The following is a 21,853-nucleotide window of genomic DNA, read 5'->3' as shown; positions in this document are numbered from 1 at the left end:
CATACTCATTCCTTGAACAGCGACCTGCACTAGATTTGTGTAATAGAGGTAACATTAATAGAATACATTGTTCACTGCATTAATAGTTTTCTTTATCTGTCATTGCCAGCCAGTCAGATTTCCAGATGGCTGGCTCTGAACAGCACTGCTTGGTGGTTAGATTAGGCAACTGGGAGTCAAGAGACTTGGAATTCATTATTGATTCTGTGGTTGATTTGTTGTGTGACCTTTGCCAAGTGACTTTACCTAACTGACTCCCTTTCCTCAGCTGTAAAATGAAGATATACACATCTTTTTTGAGAGCCATGTCTGAAAGGCATTTTATAAGTTCAAAAGGGCCAGATTCTGCCATCAATACTCACATTGAGTAGTACCTTATTCCACGGGTAAAACCAGTGGGACTATTTGCATAAGATACTATCTACTGTGAGTAAGGCTGTGTATAGCTTGCATTTTTTTCTGCAATTTGCATATGCTTTTCCGCTTCTTTTGTTGGAAGAGGCTTTTCTGACATTTGGCCCGTCTACATGAGGCCAAATGTTGGAAACCCCCCTTTTTTTCGGTACAGCCCTTCTTTCTTGTGGAATGAGGTTTACAGGGATGCCGAAAAAACATGTCTGCTCTTCCAAAAATAATTTCGGAAGAGCAGATGTGTTCCTTGGACATGGCAGAGTTTTTCCGGGATATTTCCAGTATCCTGGAAAAACTCTGTATTGTAGACATAGCCTCTGGGTGGTAGAATCTGGTCTTATCTAACTACCACAAACAGTTTATTTAGCCATTCAAAATCCCCTATACATTTAGGATATGGCTAGACTACAAGTTTTTGTCCGAAAAAGGTACACAAAATGCACTCTGCATTTGGCATACCTTTTTCCAATTCTTTTGTCGGAAGAGGCATTTCCAACATTAGGCCCATCTAGACTGTGCCAAATGTCATAAAAAAAACCTCTTTCAGAAGCTCCCTTCTACTTTGTAGAATGAGGAATACTGGGTCTTCTGAAAGAGCGTGTTTGCTCTTCTGAAAAAAAAAAGCGGAAGAGCAAATGCATTTCCTGGATGTGGCAGAGTTTTTTCAGGACACCTCTGGTATCCCGAAATCTTCCCCCTCCCCCACAGTCTAGCCATACCCTTAAAGATAAACTTATTTCTGACAGGTGACAGCACAAAATAGGTCTGTTTTCCAGGTCAATTGGAGTTCAAATCAATATTGATAAATGGACAAAATCCTTCAGTCTTTACTTGGTAGTTGTTGCAAAACTTCCCACTGCACATGTTTAAATATGTGATAGTGAAGGCGGAACAGACTGAAAAACTGATTAGAAACCAAGTGAAACAGAACCTTCTATCTTAATTGTCTGAGGCTGGGTTTAATGGTAAACAGCAACAACAAACAAAAACCCTCAACAGCTAAACTGGTGATAAATACATTTAATTATTTTAAAATTCTTAAGTATTTCTGGTAACAAACACTGTAAAACAACCCACCCAAAGCATGATTTTTGTGTTGAGTCTTACTTCGATACTATTTCCTAAATGTACATTTTGGTACGCCAAGTAAAAATTGGAAGTTAACATATTCTTGAATTTTATCAGGCAGCAGAATATGAAATATTATAATTAAAGAGAACTAGCTAAAATATTTCTAAAATAATTTGTTTGTAAAATATGTGTTATAAGCAAATTGTTGTAATGTGGTAGAAAGTTTCCACTGGCACTCATTTGAAGAGCGCTATATAATTATCAGAGGTTTCATCAGTAATATGCCTTTCCCAAACTCATGCTGTTAAGACATCTAAACAACATCAACATGTAATCTCTGTATTCTCTAGCTGTCTTTCTATGGCTTTGTACTGTATCTATCATTGGTATTTGGGCATTTGCCAGTTTCTTGTTGAGTCAGTTGAAGTAAAAGGAGAACAAAAAATTGACCAAAGGTTGAGAGGAATTTGGATTTCCAGGGGTGAGGAGGTGGGGGGCACAAGTAGGTTGCAGAGGGTTTGCTTGCTACACCACCTGTTTATATGCATAAAAGCATTTGTTGTGTCACAGGTGAGCCATGGAATTTGTACAGCATGCTGCCAGGAGGAGGGGGTCTGAAGAAGGTTGAGAATCCCTGCACTAGACAGATCACTGACATATTTCTGGATGGGACAAACAGGTGTTGATCCTACTAATACAAATTTCACCGTCTTTGTCCTTGCAGAACAGCAGTCAGTGTTGCAATACTAACTTTTGGCTAGCTGCTGTGTTTTCTCAGTGTGCCGTATCAGCTGGAACAATAGCAGCCTTGAAGGCCTAATCACATTTTTTTTACTATGAATGCTGAACTTCAGTTTTCACACTATCTGAACTCTCAAGGAAAGCATTCATGTTTTACATTCTTGAAATGAGTAATTTTTGTGCATAAGTGGTTCCAGTGGTAGTAGGGTTGACCTTAAAGATATGAGTTAAATCAGTCTCTCTTCCCAGCTTAACTGTGCTCAATGTCAAACAGAAAAGGATCAAGGCCATGAATATTTTTAATACTGTAAAGTGTTCACAGGGTGTACAGGAAGTTTGACAGTAGGCTTTACATCTATAGAAAAAGGGGAAATGACCATTTACATTTATCATAAAGACTGTGCGCCTTACAGATAAAGTTTTAATTATATTTTTCCAGTGTTGAAATACAAGAAAATATCACCACCAGTAAGGCAATGTGTACCTTAATTCATACCCATAAACAAATCACTGCGCATGTAATAGGGTTCCAGATAACATCAAAATATTATTGTTCTTTATCTATATTAACGGACTTACCTACATATATATATTTCCAACTTTAGAGCTAGATATGCCAGTCCTTAGTCATGACTCCCATGCAGAGATTTGCCTCATTTAGGACTGTGGGCTTCAGCCCATGGAAAAGGAAAGGACAAAGCCTCAAGACAAGCCTTAGGAATCAATGAAAGAAGTAGATCTCTGAATACAGCTTGTTCCTGACTTTGGATTACCTCTTAAAAACAAAGAGAACTTTCCAACCCTGTTAAAAGTGCCTGATGCTATGTTGCAGAGTCACATCAGTTCCAGTGGGGGTTAAGTGTAGTCAGACTCTTATAGGATTAAGCTGAAAGTGTGTATTTGCGTTGGTATACTGGCTTAGCACTCGCTCTTCTGTGGAAGAATGAAAAGGAAAAACAGCTGTCTCCCAACTCTTCTTTGGTTTTAGCATACAAAAGAATAGCTATTGTGATTCACCAGGGAGTTAGAACCACAGTATGTACTGCAGGGGAAGGATACAGAGGCTCAAAGGAGCTTGAATAGTAAATTACAGAATTTTCAGTCCTTTTATCAAAGCAGTGGCAGCTCCTGTTCTACAGTAGCTGAAGGAATAACTAAGAGTGTGCCAAGAAAGTCTGTCCCTATCCTGAGCATCAAGTCCACTAAAAGAGAATAATTCAAAGCAGGCTCTTTGTTTATTCCCAAAGTCTTTTATCATTTTGAACCTCCACAGACCAAGATTAAAGAATTTTGGGGCTCTGTGCACTATGGAAATCCCCTCCCAAACACACACCTGCCATGAACTAGAGTGCTGCCCAGTGACAACAAAGTGCTGCTGCCCCATATATACCAACCACACCCTACACAGATGCCACATATTTCAACAACTCTCCACAAGCCTCTGCATGCCCTGACAGCCCATGGATGTCCCAGGAACCCTGACATGGAGCTCCCATCTGCTCAGCCCCACCAGCTATACGCCCCAACATCCTGGTCCCCAAAACTCTCCACTCACACTATAGTCCAAAAACTCACCCATAGACCCCCACTGACCACCATAGAACCTTCCTGGACACTTATTGGTATCCCTCACCCCAGCTCAGTGCCCATCCCAGGCTAGGGTGGCTCTTTCCAATCCCAGCTATCCAGCTCTGCTTGTTTCCATCATCTGCCCATTATACATAATCCCATAATACTCAGGTTTGGCCTAGCCAACCTCATGACAAAGAGGAGACCAGACATAAGAACATAAAAATGGCCATGGTGGGTCAGATCAATGGTCCATCTAGCTCAATATCCTCTCCCAGACAGTGGCCAACACTGGATGCCTTTGAAGGAATGAACAGAAGAGGGCAATTTCAATCCCCCTGTGACAGGGCTAACAAGTCCCGCGCTATTGACAGCGCCATCCCGGCACTATGAGGGAAACTGGCGGAGAGGCAGTGGTGTGCTGCTTGTGTCTGGCGCATGATGTCACCCGCCTAAGTGGCAGGGGGATGTCAGCGTCTGTCCAGAGAGTGACATCACCCACCGGTGCGGCGGCAGGAGCCTTAAAAGGGTCAGGGAGGACCCAAGAAGGGGAGAGCGAGGAGTGCAACCCTGGGGGCGGAGGACCAGCGGGGAAGCCCAATGGCCAGAGGACAAGGGTGCGGAATCCAGCGGAGGCACCAGTAGGCGGGTAGGAAGTGGCGCAGGGCAGGGTCATGGAGCCCACAGGCCAGCGAGTTTAGGGGAACTCCCCTGTCAGCCAGGCACAGGAAGTAGGAGTCCCTGCCTTAGGGCCCTGGGCCAGGACCCGAAATTGAGGATAGGCCCGGGTCCCCCTACCCTGCCACCCACAATTGCCACCTGGTGCTACGAAGGTGGGGAGCCTTGAGAATGGTGTTGGAGATTGAATAACTGAAAGACTGCAGGGAAACTGGTAGAGGGCTTTGGATTCGGCCCGTTTGTTCCAGAGCGGGCAGTGGCTCAGGGGGGCAAAGAATTATCAAGGAGATGGCTTTTGAGTTCCCTTAGAGGTAAATAAAAGAGGAACATGCATGCCTCCTGAGTCCGCTGGTTTACACCTCCCTGACATCTACATCCAGTTTCTAAAAGTTTGAGGTTTAGGGATTGCCAAAGCATAGAATTGCATCTGGGGTGGCTGTTATGCAACGCCTCCCAAACCACCTACCTGGCTCTGTCCACACTCTGCCCCAGAACACCTACTGCTGCTGCCCCTGAGCACCCACCTTTCCCATGATCCGGGGTCAGGGAGGCTGAGGCCGTGTGTTGCCTGCCCTCACCGATGCTCTGAGGCTGGGGAGTCAGGGGCTGTGTACCCTCCTCCCTCCCTGTGTTCTGGGTCTGGGGTGGCTGGGAGCGCGCACTGCCTGCCCTCCTCATTCTTCAGGGCTGGAGAGGCTGGGGCCACGGGCCCTCCTCTCTCCTCGTGCTCCGGGGCCAGAGTGGCTGAGCCATGTGCTCTCTTCCTTCCCCGTACTCTGGGGCTGGGGAGACTGGGGCCACATGACATCCATCCTCCCTATGTTCTGGGGCTAGGGAGGCTGTGATGTTCACCCTCCTCCCTCGCCGTGGTACTGAGTGGAGGGGGCGGGCGGGCGGGCGGTGGCTTCATTCCTGGGAGGCAGTACCTGGTCAAAAGGGGCAAGTTTGGGGCAGGGCTGCCCATACTGCATCCCTGGTCATCTTCTCTAACAGCCAGAGAAGGAGCTATCCACTATATGCTCATCTAATTCCTTTTTAAATCCGTTGATACTTTGGACCTTCACAGCACCCTGGCAATGGTTTCCACAAATGACATTGTGTTGTATGAAGAAATGCTTTACCTGATGCCTATTAATCAGGTGCCACCTAATTTTTATTTTATGTGAAAAGATAAATAATACTCCATTATTAACTTTCTCCATACTATTGTGAAGCGTATAAACCTCTTTCATACCCCCCTTACTCATCCCTTTTCTAACTTGAAGAGTCCCAGTTTTTAATCTGTCCTCTTATAGAAACTGTTCCATTAATAATTTTTGTTGCTCTTTTCTGTGTTTTTCTAAATTCTAATAGATCTTGTTTGAAATGAGGAGCCTAGAACTGCACAAAATATTCAAGAAGTGGGTGTATCATGGATTTATATAGTGGCATGATGTTTTTTTGTTTTGTTTTATTATCTGTCCTTTTCTTAATGGTTTCTAACATTCTGCTAGCTTTTTTTGACTGCTGCTGTACACTGAACAGATGTTTTCAGAAAACTATGCATAGTGACTCCAAGACCTTTCTTGAACAGTGACAGCTAATTTAGATCCCATCATTTCTTATATATAGCTGTGATTATGTTTCCCAATGTGCCTTATTTTTCAGCTATCAACATAGAAATTAATTTGCCATTTTGTAGCTCCATCTCTCAGATTTGTGACATCCTTTTGTGGGTCTTTGAAGTCTGCTTTGGACTTACTATCTTGAGTAATTTGAATTGACTGAAAAATTCGCCACTTCACTATTTACCTCTTTTTCCAGATCATTTATGAATGTATAGAACAGCACAGATTCCAGTCCAGATGCTTATGGGCCTCTGCCTGTGATGGGGTATATCATCAGCTCCACACTGACGAGGCAAAATTTAAGGCATTGCTCTAGATACAGGAAGGCATGCCCCTCAGCCATGCTGGGCATGATCCAGTGGAAGACCGTTTCAAAAGGGAGCAACTCAGCTCACTTTGATCTGACTGATCAGGAGAGCAGTTGGGTTCTACAGACTCCTTCAGAGAAGCCACTGAGTTTCCTAATGGCCAGAGAAAAGTCTTACCCTTCTTCTGGGGGCTTTAGGACACCAAACTGATGTCAACAGGATACTATCTGGGGAGTGCCTGAAAGAATTCCAAGAGGGACCCTAAGACAGACTTGTTGGTACCAGCAGAGGCTCTGAAGCTGGGATGGGAACTGGTCCAAGAAGCCTGTCTCCTAGGTTTCACAGTTTGAATTATTGCTTCTTTAGTTCCTTGTTTGGAACCTGGTGAAGTAGGGAGGGCCTGATTTCCCTTACCCCCAACCACTGAGTCTTGCCATTGGGTGACACAGCTGCTGAACCCTACCACTATTCAAAGCAGTCACTGACTCGGAAGAGGGTGACATAGCCACTGAATCCCACCACTAGTCTCAGTGACCCCTGACTCTTGCCAAAGGAAGACACACCTGATGAACTCCATTGTTAGGCAAAGCAGCAATTGATTCTTGCTACTGGGTGACACAAAGTCCAGAGTATTGCAACTAGGTGGTACTGCTGCTCTTGGACATAAAAAAAAACCCTTTGGTGGAGAATATGGGCAATGTCTGGCGAACCAGCAAAAGCAGTCAGTCTAGCAACAGCAATAACAGGGGTAGATGTTGCAACAGATCACAGCTCAGCAAAAGCAGCAAGTGGCCCAACAGCAACCAGAATAGCAACAGCTAGCAGGGACAACAAGAACACCTGATCCGGCAGATAGTAACCTTACTACAGCCCTAAGGGGCATCTAATGCTGCATCACCAAGCACTCTAGGAGATGCCTCCTCCACGTGCCCATACGACTCATGAAAATGGACTCCAGAGATGACCCCAAGGCTTCCTGGTCACCCTTGAATAGGTGGCCACCAGAACATTAGACTACCTTGATAGCACCATACTTGACCAGTCCTGCACAAGCTGCATGTCAAAGCTTCAACTCTGTGGAGGTACTGGACTATGCCAAAGAAAATATAGCCATATTTGATTGCCTAGATATGAGCCCTGAGACATTCAGAGGTTTCACCAGGAGAGAAATCCATCAGGAACCTAGCCTTGGATGGTGGCTCAACATGTCCAGGACCAGTGTTGGCATTGGTTCGATCCAGAAAAGCAGACCAGAATGGAAGTGGAGGAAGAAATCACATTATAGCAATTCACACAGTTTCTCCCACGTGGAGGAAGAGAGAGGGTGAAGCCCCATTGATCATTGACTCTGTCAGAAATGGTGATGTTTCTGTCCTTACTTAGTTGCTCTTCACATTCTTTCTTGGTCTATTTTATTAAACCTTTACACTTGACTTCATATTAAACCTAAAATGCTCCTCCCTGCACTATCATCTCATCTACACATTGAGACCCTGCAGTTCTATCTTCTTGGCCCCACTGATGGAAGTGGAAGCATTTCAGAGAACACTAGCATGGAAGCCCTAGACTTTAACTTCTTACACGTCAGCCTAAATTTGGACTCTCTCCTACCTTTCCCCACATCTGTGATACCTAATATGTACTACAATCACTGGCTCGTCCATAGCACTACATAAATCTGTCTAGATCAACATTTCTAAAACTTGGGTCCATAGACCCTAGATGCCCATGAGGGTAGTCTGGAACATTTTCCAGCTCTGATGATCAACTCCTCCACTCTCCCTAAACTCCACCCCTTCTTCTTCCCTCCCCTATCATGACCATGCTCCAAACCCACTCTACCATCACCCTCCCAGTAGTTCCTGCATGCAGCAGAACAGCTGGTCAATGGCATGCAGAAGGCACTGGGAGGGAGGGGAAGGAGTGGGTTTGGAGCATGGTCATGATAGGGGGTAGGAAGAAGAAGGGTGAAGGTGGAGTCCTTGGGGAACAATGGAGTGGGGGACATGACCTGGGGCTGAGCAAAGGACTTGGGGGATCCACAAAAAAAATTAAATAAAAATGGAGGTCCTCATGTTGCTAAAGTTTGAGAACTGCTGGTCTAGATGACCCATGACATCTGCAACCTTCACATCTGGCAGACAACATAGCATGTGCTTCTCCTGATCATCATAAACCCAACTATTTAGCCTTCTAATAATTGAATCCCACATTATTATTTCCTGGCTCTTCCCAGCAACTAAGGTCCCCAATGCCACTGGATGCCATGACATGTGTTGGAAGGAGGTTCTCCAGCTCCATGTTCTTGTTCTCTGAGACTTTCATCCTCCTTTACAGAACAGAGGCTGCCAAACTCAGAATGGGACCAGGCCCACTAACGGAGGGAGAAAGAGCGGAACTACCCTCATTGCCTGGCGATTCAAAAGGGCCAGGGGCTCCGGGCTGCCACCATTGCTAGTGCAGCAGTTGCTGCTGAAACTCTGGGCCCTTGAAATTGCTGCTGGAGCCTTGCACAGTGTGCTCTGTGCAGTACTGAGAGCTGCCTGGGGTAGGTGTGGTGTGCTCTGGGAGGCACTGAGGGCTGCCTGGGGGAGGCTAGCCCCACCGTGCCTCTTCCACCTGAAGCTCCGCCCCTTCCTGGGGTGCAAAGCCAGCCCCATTTGCCTTGTCCAGGAGCCTGGTGAGTCTGCTGGCCCCACTTGATGGGATCATTCTGTTTTGTCTCTGTCACATTTGTGCACCTCTCTGTCTCCCATAGCTCCCCCAGTTTAGCCACTATGGCCTCAAGAGTCTGTAATGCATCACTGAAAGCCCTGAATTTCACATGCAGATACATGCCATGTTCCCCCAAAGCAAGTAATTGGACCAAATCGGACCAAATTTGAATGGGTAGCATTGCAACCTCATACATGGGTTCACAGCATTGCAACTTTTCTTTCCTGGTGGTTGGAGGCCCCTCTGACATGGGGGATCTATGCAGGTGTCCTGAGCACAGCCTGGAAGTGAAAGCCTGAGCATCAGGCAGGAACACACAGGAACTGAAGCTTAGCTGGGATCCATTTTCTAGTTTAACTGGGGAAAATAACCTTTTATCTCACAATATATGCACTTTTAAATCCTTTGTAATGAAAACTTGTCAAGCCAGGGAAACCTGGGTGATGAAACTAAAAGGGATACCCTGGCTGAAACTTTTTTTCTTTCTGTTTAATTAAAAGCAAACATTTTTTTAAATCTTTTCCCTATCCTCCTTCTTTCTACAATGACCCAGTCAGATACATAGGCTCATTGTGCTTTTTATGGCCTTGTTCCTTACAATCTGTTTAATGAGCTTTGAATAAGGACTTCTCTTTCCACAGGTTTAACATTAATTAGTAGGATAGTAGTGTGAAATATAGACAATAATATCTAATCACTAACTAAATAGAAAGGTAGGAAACCTAGCTCTGAAATACAGAACTGAACATCCCCCCACTTGAAAATTTGTGGTTAAGTTAAAGATACACCAAAAAAAAAAAAAAAAAAAAAGAAGAATGCACTTATTTGTTGGCAGTGTGAAATAAAATGCACATAACGTTTGTAAAGGGCCTTTATGCATAGGCAGAATTTGTGCAATTGTTAGCTCTAGTGCCGTGAATTGCTTAACTTTCTTTAAAAGGAATGCATGAGTTGGGATGAGGGGAACTGATGATTGGATAGTTTTCCTTTCACTGTCTTCAAAGATGTCATACATCCTCAAAGTACTTGTTAGCACTTTTTAAAATAAAGTTGCTTTTGAATGGTGGTGTGTGGCTTGCATTTTATTTCTGCATGTGGTTTCTTGGATAAATAATTGATGCTAGTGGATGTGATTCTAGTACGATAGTGGAATAATGAATTGTATTGAATAGCGATGATGACAAAGCGTAGAGTCTTTTTTTTAAAGTCCTTATATAATTCTTAGATTTTTGAGTGACACTCAAAACATTCTTATTTGGTAGCAAACAACTAGCAAGATGATTAATAACAGAATTCTGCTTCTTTAGTGGCAACTACAGTTGCAGAGCAGAATCTATCTTACTTTCAAGAAATGGAGCTGTCCAGCACTGACTCAGGGGAAAAATATTTGACAAATAAATAAACACCTGTAACTGGAGTTTCCAGTAAAGACAAAACAGTAAGAAGAAAAGAGCAACTGACCTACCCAACAGCTAGATGTATGATCTAAACTAATTCTTGCAGTCTTTAGTATGTCTCTCCTCTGAAATGTAACCGGATTTATTACTTCATGCAAGTTATTTTCTGCCAAGGCTGCAGAAGGCACTTGCTTTCAGTATATTTTTATGATAAATATGACACATCTTCCACTATATGTTAATATTTAATCACTTTAAATCAAAACCATGTAACAGATGACCCAGGAAGAGATGCTATGATTCATTAGAATTATTTCTGCACCCACAAAGCACACGGGGCCTGATTCCTCACTGTTATTCTCAAGGTAAACCAGGAGTAAAATCATTGCAACCAAAAAAATGGTAAAAGCTTGACCCTTGCAAGATACCTAGCAGGTCAGGGATGAAACAAATATTCCATCTCTGTATTCCCCAGCTCTTTCTCAATTTGGTGTATTTCCCTGTAGGGCACAGTTAAGCACTAAAGACCATAAAACCAGAAAATAGGATCCAGCATCGCCTCTCCTTAGCTTCCAGTTTGTGCTCCTGCCATCCAAGAGCAATTCCTTCTACAGTGGGGTCAGACAGAATGGAGCCCTGGCTTGGCTTTGCCTCCTGATGAAGAGCAAGAGAGGGCAGTCTGAAAACTTTGGGGACAGAGCAGACACCTTAGGAAGTGCATCCAGGGATACATCCAGGGCCCCAGGCCACGAGATGTGTGTGTACGGGAGAGATACAGCCCGGGTCACTGTCTGGATGGGGGAGTTGGGAGAAGAGGGCATTGCCCGCAGGGGGATCCCCGAGTCCAGAAGTGGGGGCAGAGCAGGGGGAGGCCCGTAGGGCTGAGTGACATTCGCAGGTGTGGGCACCACATGCAGGCCACAGGGGAAGGTGAAAGTCCCAGCCTCGTCTCCAAGTGCTCAGGAGGCGAGGGCTGGCAGCCGCGGCCACCACATGCACCGAGGTCCAGGGGGCGGGGCTGACTGTCCGAGCCATCGCGTGCACCGGGGCGGGGGGCGCCGGTTCCGCGCAGGGGCTGCCAGCGGGAAGTCCCGGGAAAGTGCCCTCGCGGCTCCCGCCCGCACGAGCTGTGGCGACAGGCGAGACGAAGCCTCCCAAGCCCACGTGGTTCCGGCGGGCGGGGGCGGGAGGGAGGGAGGGAGGCAGGCGCTGAGCGAAGCGGCGGCGGCGGCAGCTGCTTTAAAGCCGCCCAGCCCGGCAGAGCGCGCGGCACCCCCTGGCCAGGGCGCGGAGCGGGGCTGCAGCACGGAGCCGCCGCCGCCGCCGGGCCATGCCCTTCCAGCCATGAGCAGCCCGCCGGCCCCGCGCCGCCCCGCCGCGCTGCCCCTGCACATCTGATGCTCGCCCGGCGCCCGAGGCAGCATGGCCCGCCGGAAGATCTCCTCGGAGTCCTTCAGCTCGCTGGGCTCGGACTATCTGGAGACCAGCCCGGAGGAGGAGGGCGAATGCCCCCTGTCCAGGCTCTGCTGGAACGGCAGCCGCAGCCCGCCCGGCCCGCTGGATCCGCTCGCCGCCGCCGCCGCCAGGCGGGCTCCGCGCAGGAGACGGGTCAACCTGGACTCGCTCGGGGAGAGCATCAGCCGCCTGACAGCTCCCACGGTGCGTAGCCAGGGCCAGGGCAGGGGACGTGTCGCGCTGCCTTGGGGCGAGGGGCTCTCGCAGCAGCTCTGTTCCCTTCCCCTGGGTGGGGATCAGGCTGGTGCTAAGGACACCGGGCTCCATCTCCCCCCAGCGTGGACTCCCGTTTCCTCTGCTACAGCCCCTAGAATCAACCTCTGTTTCTGCCCCCCCCACATTTCCCGAACCCCTAGAGCCTCCCTGCATGAGCACCCTGCCCCCATAGCTCCCTCTTGCTCAGATCCCTGTCCCCAGAATCTACCCCTATACCCCTCCTCTGCTCGCACCCTGCATGGGCATCCTGCCCCCAGAATCTACCCCTTTACCCCTCCTCTGCTCGCACCCTGCATGGGCATCCTGCCCCCAGAATCTACCCCTATACCCCTCCTCTGCTCGCACCCTGCATGGGCATCCTGCCCCCAGAATCTACCCCTATACCCCTCCTCTGCTGGCACCCTGCCTGCATGGGCATCCTGCCTCCAGAATCTACCCCTATACCCCTCCTCTGCTCGCACCCTGCATGGGCATCCTGCCCCCAGAATCTACCCCTATACCCCTCCTCTGCTCGCACCCTGCATGGGCATCCTGCCTCCAGAATCTACCCCTATACCCCTCCTCTGCTCGCACCCTGCATGGGCATCCTGCCCCCAGAATCTACCCCTATACCCCTCCTCTGCTCGCACCCTGCATGGGCATCCTGCCCCCAGAATCTACCCCTATACCCCTCCTCTGCTCGCACCCTGCATGGGCATCCTGCCCCCAGAATCTACCCCTATACTCCTCTGCCCGTACCCTAGATCTTCCCGCCCCCATCCTCTCCGCTGTGCCTGGACCTCTCTCTCTTTGCCCTTTCTTGGGCCCGCCTCACTCCTCCAGCCCCTTCTCCTCCCCACGTCCCCCCGCTCTGGACCCTCTATCTCTCTGCAGTTCTGCCTCTATCCCGCCTTCCGGGCACTGCGCTGGTCTCGCTGCCCGGACTCTGGTCCTTCCACGCCCGCCTGCCCGCGCCCCGGGCTGAGTTCGGGGGCTGCAGCGCCCGCGCTGATGCAGCCCTGCCGGGTTTTCCCCGGACTCGGCGAGCTGCGGTGCCATGTCCCCAGCCCCTTGTGTGCACGCGCTGCTCCTGGAGCCCTGGCGGAGCCCTTTTGCCCACTGGGCAGGGGGCTGCGGGACGAGGGGAGAGTCCCAGCAATCGCTCGCTCTCGCCCGTGTCTAACCCGCTTCTCGTCAGACCTTTGAAGCACCCTCTGCCGCTCCTGGGCATTGGCCCAACGCTGACAATTCTTGGCAGGCGGCAAATTCCAGTCCCCTCTCTCCCCTCGCAGCGACCTGGTCTTCTTCCTTCCGGGAGTCTCCCGGAGTCCCGTCTCTCTTACACAGTGCATGGTGCTGCTAGGAGTCCAGAGCCATCCCCACCCCCAACAGACTTTCTTGCACCAAGTCGCAACACCTTTGGCTTGGCTGCTCCACTGTCTTGGAGGGAGAGGCAGCCAGGTCAAATTTCAGTGGCATTGCAACCCCCTTGTACCAGATCCCAATGCCAGGTACTCAGACGTGGTCCAGTTGGGTGAAATTTCACTGGTGTTGCAACCGCAGCTGGTGCCCTACTCTGGGCCACCCCAGTAACTTTGATTTAGGAGCAGCCATGCTACAGTTAGAGGACCTCTGCTTAAAAGTGGCTGGCCTATGCCCCCACTTCCACTCAGTGGCATGTGGCAGTCTAAGCCAATGCAAAACCCTTTTGAGGGTGTGTGGGGCACATTCTCCCCCTGAAATTGGTGCCACTGGAGGCATCTTGATTTAAATAGGGTTGAGCAGAAAGTAACATGCACAAAGCTCCAGGTGCTGCTGCTGGGAATTGACTGAGAGGAAAATGAGGAGATATTAAACCGTACAAAGCACTCAGCCACACAGATCATGTAAAATTGGCTGCTGCCTATCTTCCTTTTCATACTTAAATTTGAGTAAGGGAAGGGATAAGGAAAATCAGCCCATGCTTACATGTCTTATTTAGGATGGACTATGCTGCCCTTGTTTTATGAGCCATAAAACAGGATATTTCCTAAGTACTATGAACAGAGATTGGGAAAGATTCGGAGTCTTCACATTATTACATAGTATTAAATAGCAATCAAATGTAGAATAATAAAAAACTACATTCAGTCTGTATTTACTAGTACATAACATGGTTTTAAATAAAAAAGAACTTGTTTTTGGTATAAGCAATGACTTAGTTATTTTGCTTAAAATTAATCAAATTACTTTTGTTGGTAAATGTTTAATATTATTCCAGTTATCTTGGTTCACTTGAGACATAGAGATTTTCATATTAGTTAGCATAATTGCTGTGCCCCCTTGTCATGCAGTTTTAGTCTGTTTATTTTAAGCAACTTTAAATCAGGTTTAAAACACTCCTATTAGAAATCAACTGTGTTTAATTGGGCTGGGAGATAAAAATACCCTTAGCTATTCTATTAGTCATGTTTGTAATTCAAGCTTGAATTTGCATCTTGCAAAAAGCCTTTTCAAAATAGTAAGCCTAACAATATTTTTAAAATAATTATTTAAAAAAGAGTGATAATTATGATAATTTAACTATCTGCTGCTGATGTATTTTCTAAAACATTCTGACTTCACTCAAAATGTAAATAGAGCTTCATGTACATATTTTTCCTGTCACAAATATATGTGAACTCTTTCCATATGTAGGTTTTGGCCGTATTGAACAGTTACAGGATAAAAAGTTTTGAGCTTTTGTTGTAAAATAAGTTGTGATGGATGTTCCTTTAGTTACACAATTCATTGAAATACGTGCAGTTTGAAGACCGTAGTTTCTTAAAAATACTTTTTTGAAATCAACAGTTGATGATCAACGTCTGAAGGAAGAATGTTAATACGGTGACCATTAGCATTAATTTTGAATTTGGATAGAATCTTATATACAATTCTCCTGGTTTGGAAGATTGTAAGATTAGTGACACAAACATTTCCAGTTTTAAGTTGTTATATGTAAAATATTTTCTTTTGTATAACATGAGTATATTGAGCACCCATAATCATATGAGGATCAGAAAATTCCTCTGACACTGTTCCATATTCAGTTGAATATTTGGTTCTTAGAGACATAAATTACTCTGACACATGAAAGTATCAATTTCTAGCTTCAACAACAAAGTATGTTAATCTATAATCAGATAATATCTGCTAAATAATGTGAGAATCACTATGCCTTCCTGTATTCTATTATCCATCATTGGAAATTATCTAGCTATCTAATCTCTAGTCATTGTATTATTGAGGCACTGAGATGTTTTGCTCATGATGTATAGTACTCTTTTTTTTTTTATTCATTATGACTTGGATTAGGTAGATGGAAATAGACCAGTTGTTTACAAGAAAAAATTAGTGCTTTACATAGCAAATAGTTTTACAGTTTCAGATTAGAGTTTTCTCTTACATTGATTTTTCCCTTCTCTGGGGGAAACTGATCTCATAATGCTGAAATTAATAGAAGGCATCCTAGGTGACTTGTCTTGCATTATTATAAAATAATTAATCTATGTAATGTAATAATACAGGTATAACTAGAGCAAGCATTGCCCGATATTTAGAATATTCTGAGGTAGCTCAGTATAGTATTTTTAGATATCTACTATCTATTACTATTGTTGATAACTTTAGCATGTGTATTTTCACAGCTTTGACTGTTACCTTCTGTAGTGGGATACTATAAAAGATAGCAACCGTTTTACATCTTAATTTTAGTTAATTATCACATTAGTTTGAAGCATAAACACAGAATCATAGAATCTAGAGTTGGGGAAGACCTGTTAAATCATCTAGTCTATCTCTCTGTCATTACAGGTTTATTCATTCATGATTGTGTAAGTTTTGTCCAATTTAAGGAATGCCCTGAGCCTAGGCAATCAGTTTTCCACTGGTTTGCATGGGAGATTGATCCAATAGCTCTCACTGTGGGATTTTCTTAATGTAAAATTTCCCTTTCTTAATTTCATCCAAACAAGGTAGTGCCAATATATATGGTGCTTGATTCTCCACAAAGTTAATAAAGTTAAGCTGGCACAAACACTACGCACATAACAGGAGAATCAGGCCTACTCTCTTCTAGAGATAATTGGCCCAAGACACCGTGATATTAATTTTTTAAAGTCTTTCACTGTAGTGCTGTGTTCAGAGGAGTATCAGTCTTCGTCAAGTCACTCCTACATTTTGTACCCATTTTTCTTCTCCCATGCACTGAGGTAAATCACGGGTATTTATACTGAGGTTAATTGAGTTATATTGGTATAAACTTGGTTAGAGGAGGGTAATGTCCATTGTTCATTTAATTAAATCTGAAGGATCACACACATTGGGGAACAGCTCGGTGTCTTCATTCCCAAAATGAATTCTGCAGCACTCTTCCCCCCTGTATTAAATGCTTTCAAAGTTGAAAGATACTGCAGATCTTTCAGTGTTTGCACTTGGCCATAGTGTTATGTTGCACTCTTTAATGCCAAGATGGCAAGAGTTCAGAGGAAGAGTAATATCTATTTTGTAGTTTTCATTGGTGGGGGTGGTGTTTGGGGAGGAGGCGAGTATTGTTCTTATGCCCTAGCCTGCAGTGGGATCCCTATTGTAATGTTTCAATCAGGAGGTAACAGAGGCTACAAAGAGTTGATCTGTGAAGACAGGAATAGCGCATAAGAGCCGAATATGAGGGAGCATCCAAAAGGCAGAGGAGTAGACCAAGAAGGAGCATCCAAGGAGCAAAGGTGCTGAATGGGAGAGAGCATCCAGGGTGTGCAAAAGAGAATCTAGAACAGTGTGAAGTGGAAGAGCTGTGACATGAAGAGCACCAGAATGAAAGAAGAGATGAAAGCACAACAAACTATTATACCCCTTTTGATACAATGCAGTTGCTACCTCTTGCCAACTCTTATTAAATATGTAACCGATAGGATGACTAGAAAAGTACACTTGCCAAAGGAAAACAAAGTGCAACTGGAAAGAAATGCATTCATGCACTACTTGAGCTATTTTTTCTAAGTTATAAAGAAAATTGGCTCTTGAATTTTGTATCTCTTGTAGTCTGTCAGATGTGGCAGTCTAGCTGAAGGCTGCTATTGCGTAAGTATCACTTCTATAGAAGGTAGAAAGAGTCAGTTTTTTAAACTTATTTTCAGTGTTCTAAAATGTAATTAAATCCATCCAACTTTGTCCACTTCTGGAGTTTTTCTTTCAAAGAACTGAAAAGTAACAAGTAGTCCTGTTGCACTTTAGCCCTATTCTACACTAGGGAGTTATTTTGAAATAACTCCCCTTATTTCAAAATAACAAGTGCAGCGTCCACACTATTAAGCCCTTTATTTCGAAATAAGGGCGAGTTATTTCAAAATACCTAAATTTGAAAACTCCCGAAATAACTATTTTGAAATAACTTTATTCCTCAAGGAAAGCAGGAGTTATTATTTAGAAATAACCAGTCCCTAATTTTAAAATAATAACTCCTGCTTTCCTTGGAGAATAAGTTTATTTTGAAATAGTTATTTTGGGAGTTATTTCAGATTTAGTTATTTTGAAATAATTTCCTAGTGTAGACATGCCCTTAGAGACTAACAAATTATATATGAGCTTTTGTGCATAAAGGTCACGATACTAGATATATAATATTTTGTTAGTCTCTGAGGGTACGTCTACACTGCATCCCTAGTTCGAACTAGGGATGCAAATGGAGACAACCGAAGTAGTTAATGAAGCGGGGATTTAAATATCCCGCGCTCCATTAACATGATCTTGCCGGCGCGCTAGTTCGAATCACAGCTGATTCGAACCAGGAAGTGCGCGCCGGGACGCGTTAGTTCGGACTAAAGCCCTTAGTCCGAACTAATGTTACTCCTCATTTTTTGAGGAGTAACATTAGTTCGGACTAAGGGCTTTAGTCCGAACTAACGCGTCCCGGCGCGCACTTCCTGGTTCGAATCAGCTGTGATTCGAACTAGCGCGCCGGCGAGATCATGTTAATGGAGCGCGGGATATTTAAATCCCCGCTTCATTAACTACTTCGGTTGTCTCCATTTGCATCCCTAGTTCGAACTAGGGATGCAGTGTAGACGTACCATGAGGGTATGTCTACACTACAAAGTTAGTTCGAACTAACGGACGTTAGTTCGAACTAACTTTCATAGGCGCTACACTAGCGCTCCGTTAGTTCGAATTTAATTCGAACTAACGGAGCGCTTAGTTCGAACTAGGTAATCCTCATTCCATGAGGATTAAGCCTAGTTCGAACTAGCTAGTTCGAATTAAGGGGTGTGTAGCCCCTTAATTCGAACTAGTGGGAGGCTAGCCCTCCCCAGGTTTCCCTGGTGGCCACTCTGGCCAACACCAGGGAAACTCGTCTGCCCCCCTCCCTGACCCAGACCCCTTAAAGGGGCACGGGCTGGCTACGGTGCCCGTGCCAGGTGCAAGCCTGCCAGCACCCAGCCAGCAGACCCTGCACCTGGCACGGATCGAGCCACCCACCCGATGCCCCCTAGCCCTCCCCCTCTTCCCAGGACCAGGCTGGCGGCTCCCAGGAGCTTGCCCGGGACCGCAAGAGGCGGGCATCCGCCTGGGTTAGTGTGGACATCGTGGACTTCGTCCACGACCTCCGCACTAGGCACAGGAAAGTGGCCGGCTAGGGCAGGAGAGCTGCCAGCCTGGCCAGCCAGGAGCAGGTGTGCATGAAAATCAAGGTGGCCCACTGAGACCCCCGACCCTGAGCCCTGAGCTTACAATGGCCATCCTGGGTCAGACCAAAGGTCCATCTAGCCCAGTAGCCTGTCTGCTGACAGCAGCCAACCCTAGGAACCCTGGAGAGGATGGACCGAAGACAGTGACCAAGCCATTTGTCTCGTGCCATCCCTCTCCAGCCTTCCACAAACCTTGGGCAGGGACACCACTCCTACCCCCTGGCTAATACCACTCCATGGACCCAACCTCCATGACTTGATCTCACTTCCCTTTAAACTCTGTTCTAGTTGTACCCTTCACAGCCTCCTGCAGCAAGGAGTTCCACAGGTTGACTCTTTGCTTTGTGAAGAACAACTTTCTGTTACTAGTTTGAAGCCTACTACCCATTCCTTTCCTTTGGTGTCCTCTAGTCCTTCTTTATGGGAACTAATGAAGAACTTTTCTGTATGCACCCTCTCCACCCAACTCCTGCTTTTAGAGACCTCTATCCTGTCCCCCTTCCATCTCCTCTTTTCTAAGCTGAAAAGTCCCAGTCTCTTTAGCCTCTCTTCATATGGGACCTGTTCCCCACCCCTGATCATTGTAGTTGCCCTCCCCTCTCCCAGCCTCTCTCTTCCCCTCTCCCACCTCCTTTTCCCAGTCTCCCCCAGTTTTGTTCAATAAAGACAGATTCCATTTTTGAACACAATTGTCCTTTATTTTGTACATCAAGAAGAGGGGCTAGGGAAGGGTAAGTGGAAGGAGGTGAGGGAGGAATGGGGTATGAGCCCCCGATGGGGAGGACTAGTCTGGCTCTGCGGGCTTTTGTGGTGGAAGCTCTCCTGCAGCCCCCCAATTGCCCCCTCTTCCCAGATGGCAGCCTGCGGCAAGTGCAGCCGGACTGATGGCCGAGTGTTGTGATGTGCCCAGTGTGGGTACTCTGGGCAATCCAAGCCAGGACTGCTTTGCAAGCGGGGCACCCCTGAGTACTGTCTGTCCGGGGTGGGGGTCGGGAACCTTTAAGCACAGCCCTCGGCTAGCCTGACACAGCATCTCCACGCTCTAAGTCCTCCTCTGATGCCCTGCCGGCACTGCTTCCGGCCATCCTTAACCCCGGTTCAGGGTCCACTTAATGTGGATGCGCTAGTTCGAATTAGCAAAACGCTAATTCGAACTAGTTTTTAATTCTAGATGCGTTAGTTCGAATTAGCTTAGTTCGAATTAACTAATTCGAACTAAGTTATTTCGAATTAGCGCTGTACTGTAGACATACCCTGAGGTGCTCCTTTTTTTCCCTAAAGTTACAGACTTTTGAAAAGGGACAGTTTCTTGCACTTTCAGATCACTTGATTGAGCTTGCCTCTAAAATACCTGTTTTAAAAAGTTCCCTTTGTGGATTCAGACTGAGTCAGGTTATTAGAAAACATTTAGGGCAGGTCTATACTACAGTATTATTTCAAAATAACTCATGTTATTTTGAAATAGCAAGATGAACATCTACACAGCAAGTCCATTATTTTGAAATTATTTCTTCTTCTTCTTCTTCTTCTTCTTCCAGAATAATAAACCCTCACTTCAGGAGGAATAACGCCTATTTTGAAATTGCTATTTAAAATAGTGGTAGTGTGGACGGTCCACTGCTGCTATTTTGAAATAGCTCCTCCCCAGGGCTATTCAAAGTAATTACTCCCCAGTGCTTCCTGGGGCCCTAAATCAAGGTAGCACATCCATATTAGGGGAGCCTGCCTTGGACTCCTTTCGAGGCTTCCCTGTGGTGTGGATGTGCTATTTTGAAATAGTGATTCTGGGAGTTATTATTCTGAAATAAGCATGTACTGTAGGCATAACACTGACGTTATTTTGAAATAGTGTAAGCATCTGTTTGAAATGAATCCAAAATAACGGATGGCTTATTCTGACTTCTGTAAACCTCATTCCACAAGGAATAATGCCTATTCCAAGATAGCTATTTCAAAATAGTTGTAGTATGGACGCTCCACCGCTGCTATTTTGAAATAGCTCCTCCCCAGGGCCATTCAAAGTAATTACAGGCAGTCCCCGGGTTACATGGATCTGACTTACATCGGATCCCTACTTACAAACGGGGTGAGGCAACCCCGCACTAGCTGCTTCCCCCCAGCAGACTAGGGAGACGCGAAGCTAGCGCCCCCCCTCCCCCAGCAGACCAGGGAGATGCGGAGCGGCTTTTCTCAGCAGACACCTCAGCTTGAGAATAAAGGACTGAGGGAAGTGAGGTGTGGGAGAATAAAACTGAGCTCTGGAGAAATGTTTGGCTAGAATTTCCCCTACAATATGTACCAGTTCCGACTTACATACAAATTCAACTTAAGAACAAACCTACAGTCCCTATCTTGTACGTAACCCGGGGACTGCCTGTACTCCCCAGTGCCTCCTGGGGCTCTAAATCAAGGTAGCATGTTTACATTAGGGGAGCCTGCCTTGGACTAATTTTGAGGCTTCCCTGTAGTGTAGACGTGCCATTTCAAAATAAGCTATTTAGAAGTATTTTTTCTGGAATAGCTTATTTCAAAATAAGTGTGCAATGTAGATGTACCCTAACAGTGTGAACTTGGAATATTGTCATCATTTCAGGATACTCCTGTTGCTATTCAAGATTACTGATTTACCAAGCATACAAAGGGCTGACCATAGGAGAAGTGAGAATAAGCAATAATGAAACCCATTGACAGACCCAGCCGAAAGAAACAGGCATTACAGTCTGAAGGACTGTGAAGAACATGGTACCCAGGGCTTGTTGTGATGAGCAGCTAAGTGTGAAAGATAATGTTTAGTGGAAACCATATTCAGCTGCTCAACACAACAAGCCCTCGGCAACATGGTTGCTGGCCATTCAGTCTGCAGAATCCACTCACTTTGACATATTAGATATCACTGAATAATGTCTAACAAGGCAGCATGTTCATCAGCCCATGGCTTGTCTTGG

The 21,853-nt window shown here is 45.9% G+C and overlaps 1 protein-coding gene across 2 annotated transcripts in view; it reads left to right on the top strand.

Annotated features, from left to right (window-relative positions):
* Window positions 1–11,758: 11,758 nt before the first annotated feature.
* Window positions 11,759–21,853, top strand: part of GUCY1A2 (guanylate cyclase 1 soluble subunit alpha 2) — a 270,795-nt gene continuing 260,700 nt past the window's right edge. Inside the window, exon 1 of one of the 2 annotated variants that reach the window (XM_089775679.1) lies at window positions 11,759–12,156. In XM_089775679.1, coding sequence (XP_089631805.1) covers window positions 11,920–12,156 — 237 coding nt within the window. In that variant the 5' untranslated portion in view covers window positions 11,759–11,919. The remainder of the gene's footprint in view (window positions 12,157–21,853) is intronic. The other variant, XM_089775680.1, reaches the window with a different exon arrangement.

The sequence above is a fragment of the Pelodiscus sinensis genome, chromosome 1 (genome assembly GCF_052426305.1).
Source record: "Pelodiscus sinensis isolate ZL-2025 chromosome 1, ASM5242630v1, whole genome shotgun sequence".
Classification (NCBI taxonomy): domain Eukaryota; kingdom Metazoa; phylum Chordata; order Testudines; family Trionychidae; genus Pelodiscus; species Pelodiscus sinensis.
The sequence above is the reverse complement of the archived record's forward strand: the minus strand, read 5'-3'. Positions and strand labels throughout refer to the sequence as shown.